The sequence below is a fragment of the Crassostrea angulata genome, chromosome 4, assembly GCF_025612915.1.
Source record: "Crassostrea angulata isolate pt1a10 chromosome 4, ASM2561291v2, whole genome shotgun sequence".
NCBI lineage: Eukaryota > Metazoa > Mollusca > Bivalvia > Ostreida > Ostreidae > Magallana > Magallana angulata.
Genome location: NC_069114.1, coordinates 34,860,991 through 34,875,837, shown reverse-complemented (window position 1 = coordinate 34,875,837; position 14,847 = coordinate 34,860,991). Strand labels below are relative to the sequence as shown.

Genomic DNA, 14,847 nt, shown 5'->3' with positions numbered 1-14,847 from the left:
TCAACACTATATGGCCATATTGTTCCCCACCCCCACCCTCACCTCTACGACCTGAACCCCTCACCCAGGGGCCATGAATTTCACAATTTAGGTAGAGGAGTTCTTGGACATCATAACCATTGATCATTCAGTTTTTTTCCCAAATGTGTGAGAATAAAGAAGAATATTTTCTAAGATTTGATACATTTTCACTACTGTATGATACAGGGTTATTTTTGCTCCATGTTATTTTCGCCCCTTTACACTTGCAAACGGTTTCGCCCCATCTTGAATTTGCCCAGATGCAGTTGTGTTAGCAGAGATATTATTTGTAATACAGAGTTCGCCCAATCTTAAATTTGCCCTCTGACAACAAGGACAAAGGGGCAAAATAAAACGGGGGCGAATGTTTCCTTGTATACAGTATATGGCTAAACTGGCCCCACCCTAGGGCCTAAACCCTTGTCCCAGGGGTCATAAATTTCACAATTTAGGTAGAAGAGTCTGTGGACATCATTACCAAGCATTCAGTTTTATTCAAAAATATATTATGTGAGTAGAGAAGAAGAGTTTTCAAGTTTTACCTTATACAGTCGCACCTGCTGTTATGGCCACCTTTATTCAGCGGCCACTCGCCATGAGCGGCCAGTTTCAATCCTGCCCGTTTAATTTTTCACTATATTTTAACTGATTTAAGCGGCCACCTGTATAATGCGGCCAGCTGCCACTGTTTTAGGAATCGTGGTTTCAACATGCCTGTTTTCAACAGCCATTTTGTCTGTTTTGTCACATGACTTTTGACTCTGACATGTGACCCGGTATCGAAAGAAGCCAAACTTCGAAAGCTGACAATGAGTTAATGACAAATAATTGGGTGTGTAGTTTGAAGTCTGCTGAGATTTAATGCGATAATTGATTATCATAACACCTGTATTGTGTTATATATATATATATCTACACGTACTTATATACTTCATTACAAAGTTATTAAATGGCCAGTCTTGCGCTAAACAGCTTAACATGTACAGCAATTAGCCGGTTATACGCACCTTTTTTCTAGAAAATTTCTTTGAGATAATAAAAGGGGTGCTTATTATTTTTCCCAATGGAATTTTGATACTTTTTTCAAGAGGTAAAACATTGGCTATCGTAGTTCAGCATATACCCTTTGTACAGAAACTCTACTTCTGTTTGTTTACCCCATTTAATCACTTAAAAATTATTATTTGGGTGAATTTAGCCAAAAATGTTTTGCTCTTAATCCCTGGATAGATAAATAGAATTAAAACGGCCATTTAAAATTAATATAAACTGTTTATTTAGCAATCCAAGCTGTGCATTCACCATCTCTGTGTACGCCGCCATTAATAAATCTGTGCAATAGATCCAAAATGAAAATACTCGGTGTTTTTTTTTAAATTTTCATTAATTTGAAACCTGGAATAAGAGCCCACCTGTCTTTAGCAGCCAGTTTGTCAATGTCCAACAGGTGGCCGCTTAAAACAGGTGCAACTGTACGTTTTCACTATACAGCCAAAGTGGCCACACCCAATAGCCTGAACCCCTGGCCCAGGGGCCATGAATTTTACAATTTTAGAAGAGACTTTCATGGAGATCATAACCATGCATTCGGTTTTTTCCTCACATGTGTGGGAGTAGAAAAGAAGATTTTTGAAAATTTGGCTTTATTTCCATATATTGCTCACATGTGGCCCCCCAGGGGGTGGAAGAGCCATGAATTTCACAATTTTGATTCCTCTAACCATATATAGTGTCAGTAGATGTTGTTTAAACATAAAGTACAGTCAAACTTGTATTAAGCAGTCACCTGCGGGAGGCACCAAAAGTGACCTCTTAACAGAGGTGACCTTTGAATAGAGACTTGTGAATTTGCCAACATCAAATTCCTTATTAAAACAATTATCACAATAACACAATAATGTATCAAAATGATAGATAAAGTAATTGATCAAATGTTTTTATAGTATCTATCATATTTACAAATACATAACAATGCATAATTGTGCATGTAATTTTTATGGTTTTTTTTTAATTATTGAAAAAAGTCATTACGTGGTAAAACCTTGTCGCTGACATTTTCACAATTATAACACTAACTATTTTCATGAGTTAAGTATATATAGTAAACAAACACTTTTAATACAAATCAACAATTAAGTTTTTAACTGACCATATCTGAACTCAAAATCGTATTATAAAGTCAAGCAATTTTCTCTTGCCTCGCCGCGGACATTTTTGACACCAATTTCATTCATGTTTATAAATCAAACATTGTTATTACATGTTTAAACAATTCACTTGATTCTCATTCGTATCTGGTCTGCCAATTATGTATTATAAATACATCGATTGATTTGGTTTCTCTCGCCTCAAGCATATAATTATTGTTTACATTTATTACCCGTTCGGAAGCCATGTTTAAAATCCCCGGGATTAAATCATGTGACTGGCCAAAATGGCCGCTTAATGCATGTCGACTGTACAGTTTTAGATCAAAATATGATGACCGCTGACCGCATTAGACAGATGACCGCTCTTTAGAGGGCAATTATATACGATTTTTCATTGGGAGGAAATAAAATGACCGCATACGAAAGATGACTGCTTAATAGGGGTGGCCGCTTCGGCAGTTTTGACTGTACATTAACACGAAATGACCATTTTGGCCACACCCTGCATTAAGAACCCTTACCCTTTACATTACATGAGTGTTTTGGCCACATCTTAGATTCAAATCCCTACATTAGGATACATGCAATTTAAAATTTTGATAGATGGCTTTATAATCTTTCTTTATATGCAGTCAGTTTTTATTCAGTATCAGCTAGCAGATCTAACGAGGGTGATTTTTTTAAACGTTAAATTTAAATGCAATAACACTAAATGACTATTTTGACCCAGCCCTAGAGTCATAACCCCTACCTCGGGGGACATGAAATCTATAATATTTGATATTGGTAGAGGGATTCCTGGTCTACAAAATTATGAATTCAGTTTTACTTATAGGTGTGTGAGACTGAAGAATTTTTTTCTTTAAATAATATTCATTAATAGTATAGAGCCATACCCCCCCCCCCCCCCCTCTTTTGGCGCAAACCCCTGACCCAGGGGACATGAATTTCATAATTTAGGTAGAAGAGTTAGTGGACATCATAACCATGCATTTACTTTTTTCCACAAATTTGTGGGAGTAAAGAAGAATATTTTCAAAGATTTAATACATTTTCACTATATGGCTATATTGGCCCCACCCTAGGGCCTAAACCCTTTACCCAGGGGTCATGAATTTCACAATTAAGGTAGAAAACTTCATGGACACCTAGCCATGCATTCAGCTTTTGTCAAATATATATGGGAGTAGAGATGAAGATTTTCTAAGAGTCAATACACTTTTACTATATAGCCATATTGGCCCCACCCTAGAGCCTGAACTGGTAGAAGGCTTCATGGAGATCATAAACATATTTATTGCATTCAGTTTCTTCCTCACGTGTGGGAGAAGAGAAGCAGATCTTTAAAAATTTTGCTTTTTTTTAGCATATTTGGCCCTGCCTGTGGTGCCCTGGGGCTGGTAGAGCAATGAATTTCACAATTTAGATTCCTCTTACCATAGAATGCTCTACACCAAAAATGGTGACAATTGGCCATGTAGTTAAAAATGTAAAATTGTTAATGCACAACGGATGATGCACAAACGGTGACCTAAAAAAACACAGGCAACAATTGTTAATATAACATATAAACTGCATTTTTGTGCAGAAAGGTCGAATAAAATGTGCTCTAACTCAAAGGGATGAAAGCTGACCTGGTCTGAGAGTGATCCTTTTTCTCTGTATTTTAAAGTATGTTTTGGGCACAGATTTCATTGATATACTTCTAAAAGAAAATTCTTGATAGTACAAGTTTACCACATTGAGGTGTGGGACACCTAAAGTCAATTTATCTTCAAATCATCATCATAATAATGAAAATAATAAATACAGTAAATAAACTGTTATATACCTCTACATTTGGTGGCACCATTGTGTTCTCTGCATTTAAAGAGTAATTATTCTTTGCCACTGGATTAAGACACATAACTGCAAAGCAAAACAAGATATCTGTGAGCCTATGCTCACTAGTAATATCCCCGCTCTGACATGAATAAGCAAAATAAACAAGGTTGTCATTTAACAGGAAGTTGATGTCCGATTGGTACAAAAACATATCCCACCATATGGCATGCTAAAATAATAAGTGCTTTAAAATTTCAAGCATCTACAATAAATAGTTGCTAGGGCTGTCACAGTTCCAAAAATTTTCGGGTCAGGTTGGGTCATAAAATTTTCGGATTGGTTTCAGGTTTTTCGGTTCGGGTCAACTTTCAAATTAAATTCATTTTTTGTAACTGCAAAAGTTTATTTTTTCTTAATGTTTTCATTATGAAGTGCCTTTCTTGACGGTTATAAAAAATAAGTTTACCTGTGACCGATTTTTCAATACATGTCTTTCGTTTAAAGATATATATAGATGCTTTTTTCAAAAAATGGTTACAGGAAATTTGATAAATCAAATATGTTAAGTAAACAAAGTATATATTATTTATGATTTTGAAAGAGTAAAGACTTAATGATATGTTCGTGTATTTTTCGACTTGCAGGTAATGCATATCGTGTGTTATGTTTTTTGTAACCACGCAAAGAACTATATATGATATTAGTCAAATTTGGCCCCCATAATTCGCTATTTTTAAAGTGATTCAGATACATCAATTTGTTGTGTTATTTTATAAAAGAGTTGACATAAAATATGTTTTTCACCTATTCATTTGATTTATATGCACTCACTGGCATTATATGACGTCAGAAGTGATGCTATTTTTATAATTCAATCAAAATCAGTACAAAATTGACATTTTTCTTATCTTTTTTCGAATGGGAAATACAGAGCGACTCTTTGAACAAGAACAAACTTTTGGTCACTTATAGGTACTTGTTCAATCAGTCGCTCAATGTTTCCTTAAAGAAAAACTGCTTCAAAACAAGCTGTTTTATACTAAAAATAGCGGGAAAAGGTAAACTTTATGATGTCATATTTTTAAATTGGCGGCATTAAAATCAAAATTAAAATTATGAAAAAACTACAAATGTATATCTGTACAAATAAAACAAAGAATTACAGTAAAATGACGATGTTCATTTAAGGGGGCCATTTTAGGCTCAAACCATATATATAGTCCTTTCCCCACACTATTTTGCATGGATTTGACATCTGGCTTTCCTAATTCAATCTCACTATTATTAAATCCAGAAAACTCTTACCCAAAACCTTTCTATTAACAAATATTAACATGTTCGATGTCCGAATCATAAGCTGCCATCTTTGTTTATTGAACTAGCTAGTACTTCTCCTTTATACACAGGTAAATATTGCGTGATACTTTTATTTAGGATGAGTGAAATATCATCTGTATACATGGCCAGTTGTTACATGTCAATGTTTATTAAAAACGACAAGTCCAAACTACTGAGCCTTTCAATTTCGAAACCATTTTTCATTAAGTTAAATAAAATATCAAAGAAAATATTTTAAAAATCCATCAAGTATACAGCAGGCGTGTGGTTTTCTTTCGGCAGGCGTGTTTTCCCAGGCAAGCCTCGGCAGGCATGATTCAGTATAACCGATTTTGAGTAGAATACGAATTCTATTACACAAATCAAAACCGAACCAAAATCCGGAAAAACATAACTGAAACTGAACCCGAACAAATTGTTCCGCTGTTTTACATGTAGGTTATTTCGGGTACCTGTGACAGCCTTAATAGTTGCTGAGAAAATCTTTGACGAAAATTTGTATGAAAATTTAGGCTTCAAATAAACAAAGTCGTCATTTAACAGGAAGATGAAGTTCGATTGGTACAAAAACATATCCCACCATATGGCATGCCTAAACAAATAGTAAGTTAAAATTTCAAGCATCTGCATTACATAGTTGCTGAGAAATTTTTGACAAAAAATTGTATGAAAATTTAGGCTAAAAATAAACAAAGTCCTCATTGAACAGGAAGTTAACATCCAATTAGTGCATGTACAGCAAGAGGCCCATGGGCCACATCGCTCACCTGAACAGCAGTTCCTTGTAACATTCTATTTCGTAGCATATGCTTTTTCTATTTTAAACATTGAACCCCTTTCTGGGGCCCAAGTATTGGTCTAAGGTTTTTGGTTGGCTTTAACAACATATATAGTAGCATAGGTCTGGAATGAAAATGTGTAGCACTGCGGCAGGACCGCACCTACATAGCCTGAAAAACTGAACGTAGAAGAGTTCCACATCAAGAGGAATAACTCTCAGACTGTACAGAACAACATTAAGAAAGATACCTCTTGGTTCCACTACATTAGAGTTTATACAATTTGAGGATCCTTGCATAGTAATCTCACAAACTGTAGCATTATAGTTCTCAAGGAAAACTTCTTAAAAACACTTTCAATATATCTTTCTATGTTAAACTTTGAACCTCTCTTGGGGCCCCAGTATTAGTCAAGTGCCAAAACTTTATTAATTTGGAATCCAACATATTTAAGGATGCTTGCATAGTAATCTCACAAGCTAATTAAGCATTATAGTTCTCTAGAAAAAGTTTTTAAACATTTTCCCTCTATATTTCTATGTTAAACTTTGAACACCTCTTAGGGCCCCAGTATTAGATCGAGGGTCACGACTTTTATTATTTCGAATCTAAACTATTTGAGGATGCTTACGTAGTTATCTGACAAATTGAAGAATTGTAGTTCTCCAGAGGAAGATTTTAAGAATCTAGACTTTAGAATCTTCACTATATATACAACCTTTTGTGTAAATATTGGCATTTTTGGTGCAGTAGTTCTTGAGAAGAAAATTTTTTAAAAAATTTCCTATGTATTTCTAAGTTCAACTTTGAACCCCGCCTGGGCCTCCAGGTTTGGTCCGAGGGACACGATTTCTACAATTTAGAATCTTCACTATACATATCAAAGGCCAGAATGCCCACAAAGGCCTCGAGCTGACATTTTCTTTAATATAGGTATCATTAATTTAAATTTCTGTACCAATAGTCGTATATCAAATAATATCTAATTCAGAAAAAAAATGTTTTGTGTAACTAAATTCGTACATATTATAGTATTTATTGCCAAGCAGACAACATACAAATACAAAATACGTAGTGATGCATTTGTAATACAATGTATCATAACTCATCATGGTTACAAAAATCAAAGAAATTTCAAAGTTCAAAAATAATTATCTTCTTTCTGCTTTATACAGTCTTTGTACAAATTTCACGGGTTCATCATTTGTATACGAGGATAACACATTAACAGTGTTTCCCTAATTATAATAAAACATACTTTTTTAAATTTAATTCCCGAGTGAAACAAGATTATCTATGGTATGGTTGTTTACAAATAAATCCGTAACACGTGCATTGATCTGCCGTATATAATGCTCAACCAAACTAGCTGCAATATTGCAACAAAATCACAAGATAAATTTATCACTTACATTTATTTTGGAGACCGTGTCTGATAACATATAAATTTACATATTAAATTTAATTTTTATCGGGCATGGTATCCCAATAAAATGTATTAAGCAATAAACTAAAATAATATATAGTGAATTTTACACCTTTTCGTATTTATCCGTCATTTCTTGATTTCACAACTTTATATACTTATGCAATGAGTTGTCAATAATCAGGGAGACACAGTTGGGTTTTTTTGGTGCGCAATTTATTTGAATAGATGGAACAAAAGTCATGTAAACATTTTTCCTATGTATTTCTATGTTAAAATTTGAACTCCGCCTGGGGCCCCAGTTTTGGTCCGAGGGTCAATATTTTCACAATTTAGAATCTTCACTATGTATACAACCTTTTGTGTTAATATTGGCATTTCTGGTGCAGTGGTTCTTGAGAAAAAAAAATTTAAAGACGCGCACCCTATACTCACTGTTTCGCAATTATCTCCCTTTACAAAAGGGCTGTGCCCTTTATTTCAAATGTGAAAAGTTTACAGACGGACGGACAGACAACAGGTGATCAGAAAAGCTCACTTGAACCTTCAGTTCAGGTAAGCTAAAAATATATCCCACCATATGGCATACCTAGACAAAAAGAGTGTTAAAATTTCAAGCATTTGCGAAATAGTTGCTGAGAAAATTGAAACAGAAATTTTTGATACAGACAGACACACACACAAGGGTAAAACAGTAAACTCCCCTTCTCCTTCTAAGCGGGGGTACAACAACTGTTAGGTTCAAGAATTGGAGTTAAAGAATTGGAGTTAACCCTTCACAAAAAAATTTTTGTATTGTCCTTATAAAAACCATTTTTTCTGTGTTTTAATTACCTAGTACATCATGATTGTATCGTTTTTATGCTCTTTGAGTATACATTGAAGAAGAACATAGCAGAAAATGAAGTACTGCATTCTTACTGAATATTCTTATAAAAGAGGATAAGCAAATTTGCCTGAATCATTTCTTTCTTATGGTTTCTATTCTTAATGATGTGCATGAGAAGACATGCATTCATTGAATTTTGATCGAAAATCAAGCTAAGAAAATAACCAAGGTTATCAAGATGATTGATCATTCAAGATAAAGAGCAGTTAGGGTAAGGGAAAGATATGACCCTGGGGACATTCTGCCTAATGCATCACTCCATGAACACTGGCGTCGGAAGCAAATTGAAAGTGGGGGGGCTAGACTAATCCTCAGAAATATTGAGAAAAAAGTAATTCCCAAAATTATGGAAATCCTAATCCGCGGGGGGTGGGGGGGGGGGGGGGGGTGGGGGAAGTATACCTATACTTCCAATTAACTTACTTACCCAAATTTTTTTCACAAACATGAATTTCCTAATCCGTGTGTGTGGGGGGGGGGGGGGGGGGGGGGCGCTAGTATGCTTCTGAATCCAACTTCTCAAACTTTCAAGGTAATTTTAGGAACAATAATCTTTCCTGCGAGAAAAAGTGGGGGGGGGGGGGGCTGAACCCTCTATCATGCTATGTTTCTAATGGTTAGGTATAACTTTGCAAAAAAAAGTGGGGGGGCTAAGCCCCCCCTAGCCCCCCCGGTTCCGACGCCTATGATGAATGTGGTTGTCAAATGTGAATAACATACAGGATGAAAATATTAATAAATTGTTTCTAGGTTGTATTTCAATAGTTTTCAAAACATCAGACCCTTCCTTATAGATTTTCCTTTATGTCACTTAAAGAGACAGTACTGTGCATCGTATCAAAAAACTGACTTGAAAAAATTTTCCGATCGGGTTCGGTATTTTTGTACTACTCATGAATGTATAAACTTTCAGAAAATTACAAAGTTCTCCATGAAATAAATCTAATAATTTCATTAAATTTAGTAATTACGTATAACCTTTCACATATTTACATCGCAACGTGTTCCAGGGTTCAGCCTTCTATACTAATACGCATGCGTATTTATTGTAATTAAATGAGGCCCCTTGAGAGGTTATTTGACATATCTATGTCTGTTCATTTTAAAATGAATCGAAATTGGTAAACCATCAATAAATTATCATGAAATTGATGATGTGTTCTGTTTAGAAAGTCCCTTTAACCTCGTAGACCATGATGACCGTAGTCGGACGAAGATCTTGTAGTTTTCATCACGTGTCAATTACTGTCAATCAAAGTCCACATGGTACAAGTTAACGATTTCATATTATTCCGGTTTGTACAACCCTTAAATTTCCGTAAGCATATAACTATGTTAACTAGAACTGTCCTAATGGGACTAATACCCCCGCTAGGCTAATTTCAAATGGGACAAATAATTGAATTGAATAATAAAGGTTTGGAACACATACAAAAAAAAATTTCTAGAATTGTAAAAAAAAAAAAAATTAGTTAACAAAGAAAAAATAAAATCAAAATTGTCAGAATTTCACTGTAAATACATATCTATAACAGTAATACATTTACAAATGTGTGTATTTGATGATATATTTTCTTAATTTAATTGATTTAAAGAAAAACCAACAAAATGACAATAACCCCTCCCTTTGCAGTGAATAGAAATACCGGTAGCCAAGCAATGCTCTTCTGTTGATAAAACTTTCAATTAATCTTACTAATAAGAGTCTTGACAGATGCAATTAGTTGTTTCAAATTTTCCTCACTTTCTCCTATGGCACAATGGCACTCCATATCAGAAAATTGATCCCATAGGACTATGATTTTCTTTGATGAACTTGTTAAATTTAATAAACTCCCAAAACATTACCATAATTACCATACTATGTAAAAATATGTAAAAAAAAGAAAATTTAATATTACAAACAATTTTAAAATTGCCAAAACACTACAATCATATCAGTAATTTTGAATTTCATTTAAATTAATGCCCAATAGGGTCACTTCATCAATTTACTTGACAAATAAATTTGAACAACCTCTAAAAATAGTTTAACTTCTTTACTAATAATTAAATTATTTATTTCCTTATAATGATAGACCTTTTGGTTTACATGAAACAGTTTTAAAATAGCCCCAAAACCATCACCCACTTTACAGATTATCAATTTCCCCTAAACACATGCTCCATCTGAACCATGGCTCAGATAATGGCTCCCTTGGGACAGATGAATTCAGCCACACTTGTCTTTGATGTTCTTATTAGCTCCTAAGAATTTATCATTGACAAACAAAAACTTTGCATTGTCAGTTCATAGAATACTAATAAAAAATAATTTTTTTTTATTAATTAAGACATAAAGACAAAAAACTTCATCTGGATGTATTTATATAAATATATTTTAGAGTGTTTTCTATTAATTAATTAATAAAATCTGTAAGGATTACCTCCCTTACTTTTCAACATTAGTGTACAATATATAGAATAAGGAAAATGAAAACTGTCATAAAATCATTAAATCTTGTCTGATCTTAAAAAAAATTGCAGGTGCACATCTTCAGATGGTGTTCAACATATGTACAAATTTTCAAACTGTTCCATGCAGTAATAAAAAATTCTATAGGGGGGACAAAGTTGCGTCTACAGACAGACGGACAGACGGACAGACAGACGGACAGACAGACGGACAGACGGACAGGGTGAAACCAATATACCCCCCTAAACTTCGTTTGCGGGGGTATAATTAGGTATGCAAAAGGGATTTTTATGTATTTCAACTATTACAATAAACGTTATTTCTTATTTCCTAACGATACAATGGGTAAATCTGAAGTTATTCACACACGTGTTTTCAGCTGTACTGTCTCTTTATATACAGATACTCAGTACTGGAGTTTAATTAAAAGTTGAATGCATATTTCAAAAAATCTTATATACCAGGTACATTTCTTTAAGTTCTTGTACTTTTCTAAATTTGGTAAACTCTGCTAGTTGAAAATGCAAATCTTTACCTCAATTTTCATGAATACTTGCTTTAACCATTTATTTGCCATTGGACTGAAATGTCACACTTTCATTGGTTTAAACATAGCACATGACTGCCTCATATATGCATTGGTGAGAAATAATATTCTGCAATATGGTTGTCATTGGCCGATGCTTTGCCTACTTATTTCGACATTTCATATCATTTAATACAGAAGCTGCATATGGTAAGTTCTTAAACTATTGAGAGTAGTTGCCCTTTGACATTCTTTTTAAATTAGAGTACTGTGGAATCATTTGTGTGGGCCAATTTTCATCGATTGTTGGTTTTTTGCTTATTCGTGGGGATATATAATTTCGTGGATGCGTTGGTTTTCAATTTCAGCAACAAAGATAACTCTTTCTAAATTTGCTTTCATTGAGGGTGTAAATTCCAGGGGGAGGGCTACCCACAAATACCACAAAAATTGAGCCACCACGAATTCTAATGACTCCACAGTAGTTTCCCTTTGAATATTGACATTACATTGTTGTGTCTGGAGCAGATCAAAATTGCAGCGTCAAGATTTGCTCTAATCTCTGCAGAGGAAAGGGAGAAAACGTATAAAATTGAATAGAAACGAAACATTGTAAGTAAAAATTAGTGATGCAAAGATTTTCAAAGAGTTTTTGAAAGGTAAGATTAATAATTTTGAAGAGTGTAAATGAGTTAAATTGGACGAGATGTTAGGCAACTTGTATGTACATGGGTTTGCGCTTTTTGTGAATAAATGTGTCACTTGATATTCCTCGAGAAAACTAAACACTTATAAGATTTGTTACTGACTGAGTACAGAAATATATCGGATTGATCAATCTCAGAGATGGCTCGGCTTCGCCTCACCATCTATGTGATTGATCAACCCGATATATCTGTAGTCAGTCAGTAGCAAACCTAATAAGTAATAATGATACATAAATTACTACTCTGATTGAAATTACAGATATTAATCTTCATCTTCATAAATCAATTTGTCTATTAATTAGCAAATCTTTGAAAAAGTTATAAAATAATTACCTTCTGCTCTGGGGTCAGATTCTTGAACTGGAGATTTATTTTCTGTAAAAGGTTTGAAAAGGTTTCATTACGACAGACAAACTGAATTTATTCATTTAATACTGTCTACAATACCAATTATGTACAACAATTTATATCAAAAGATAAATGCTTTGATTCTGCTTAAAAAAGTCAGAATTTTTTCAATTTTTTATTGACTTCCTACAATGACTAGAATTAATAAATGATTCTGAAATTCAAACTGATACACATGCAAATATATGAATATGGTTAGAGTTATTAACAGGAATAAAGAAACGCACGAAAGATGATTACGTACGGATACCTATCGTAATAGGTCAAATCAGGTGACCTACTTAGAATACTAAATATCACATATTTAAAATAATTTAATACATGCATACACCATACCTCTCAATGATTTCTCATTTAAGTCTAGTGTTAATAATGAACATTTTCCAAAATTTGAGTTGGCATCATAAGGTAATTGTGAAGCAATTGCCTCTGGTTTATGGCCATCTACTTCAGATGTTCTAGAATTTGATTTGTTTATTTCTGGGGTTAGAGAGGTAGTATTGCCTCCTCCAAATGATAAGGTTGCAGCCGTCTCTGATTCAGAATCATCTTCTTCTGCATTTAAATCGTCTTTCTTTTGTTCTATTATCATTGGTTTGATTTCCTCCTTTTGTTCTATAGAATTGAGGGTAGATGGATCAGTCAACTCACAGTCGTTTTTATGTTTGTCTTGCCTGCAATCTGATAAGTCATATTTTGCATTATTCAGATGAAGTTTTAATCATTCATTGTATATTTATTGACAGATAGGTTTATACAAAATAATTCAAAAAGCAAGATATGTCTTAAAACAAATATGCATAGAATAATTCTAAGTATGGAGTAGTTTGACTTTGACTTTTCAAGGTCAAGATAAAAAAAAAATGTCATCTACTCTTTATGGGTAATTCGCATGTATACCAAGATGGATGTCCGTCCAGCAAAGGGTTCTTATAATTGGTGATTGGATAACACATATTCAGCAAAATGATGTCTAGAATTGATTTACCCTTAACCAATATGACCCTATGACATGAAATGAAAAGGGGTTATTCTCCTTGGGGATAATAATACCCATGTAGCAAACAAAGAGCCGGTCCTCTGTCAAGCTAAGAGTTCTCAAGATATTGATCAGACATCACTTAGTTTACTGACATCTGTACAGACTTATATCAATCCTCTAGTGCAAAACTATATGACCCCCTTTTTTTGCAAAGAGGATCTACATAAGTAAGTACTAAAAGGCTTTGAGTGAAATCAGGGTCATTCAGAGGACAAAGAGGAAAAAAAGCGAAGTCATACCTGAAGACAAGCAAGCACAAATCGGTGATTTGCAAGAAATATTCCTCCATATCTGTAGTGCTGTAATGGAATTGATATTTAGTTTTTATTTTAAGCCCAGAAGTACTGCTTCTAAAATGGCTACATATGAAATGAATAGAACTTGGTCCCTATAAAAGTTTTAGGTAATATATAGGATTGTTTGGGGTTTTTAATAGAAGATTTAACCCATATATATATATATATATATTAGGGATGTCAACGAGTACCCGGTTAACCAGGTACTCGATCGAACGACCGAGTATCGATTACTAAAATCGGTACTCGGTTACTCGAGTGTATATTTTTTAATATTTCTAAGTTTGTTTAATAATGCATTAAAACACCGGTTTTAAAACTTAAAATGTCCATTGCACTTGTACATACAGTAATTAGGATTTCCTACGCCTCTAAATATGCTAAATGACCGTTATCGCCTGTGGCAGTGTTCATATAGTAATTATCGTGACCAAGCCCCTGTTACCTAGCTTTTCTCACCTTTGGCTGTCTTCTACCCTTATTTTTGGCTTACTTTAATGATTTGTTTTCACTGAACATCGTTTATGTAGTCTATTATATAAATTAGATAGCACACAGTAGAGAAATTGAACAGACCTAAAATGCCGTCACCAACTTCAAAGGTCTGGAAATATTTTAAAAGAACTGAAGATTCAAAAAATGTGCGAAGTAAACATATCCTATACGGGGGGGACGACAAACATGTTAAATCACAATCGTCTTAAACATAAGGAGGAATTTGACATTAGATCATGTGGTTTTATTTCTACAAAAGTGACCAAGGTTTTACAGTTATCAATGTACTTGTTCATATTTATTTACACTTTTACCGAGTACCCGGGTACTCGATCGGAAAAACGTCCGAGTAACCGAGTACTAAAAATTGACCAATTTGACATCCCTAATATATTATATAATTATATATATATATATATATATATATAGGTAAATCCAGAAAAAATTCACAGTGGTCGGATAAGATATAGAAAACTTAAATGAATAAAAAC

General features: G+C 33.8%; 1 protein-coding gene across 2 annotated transcripts in view; it reads right to left on the bottom strand.

Moving 5' to 3' along the window:
- Positions 1-14,847, bottom strand: part of LOC128180414 (uncharacterized) — a 68,953-nt gene that overhangs the window by 21,765 nt on the left and 32,341 nt on the right. For both annotated transcript variants that reach the window (XM_052848522.1, XM_052848523.1), the window contains exons 6-9: positions 13,805-13,864; positions 12,860-13,204; positions 12,449-12,490; positions 4,003-4,079 (exon numbers count right to left, since the gene is read on the bottom strand). In XM_052848522.1, the coding sequence (XP_052704482.1) occupies positions 4,003-4,079; positions 12,449-12,490; positions 12,860-13,204; positions 13,805-13,864 (524 nt within the window). The remainder of the gene's footprint in view (positions 1-4,002; positions 4,080-12,448; positions 12,491-12,859; positions 13,205-13,804; positions 13,865-14,847) is intronic.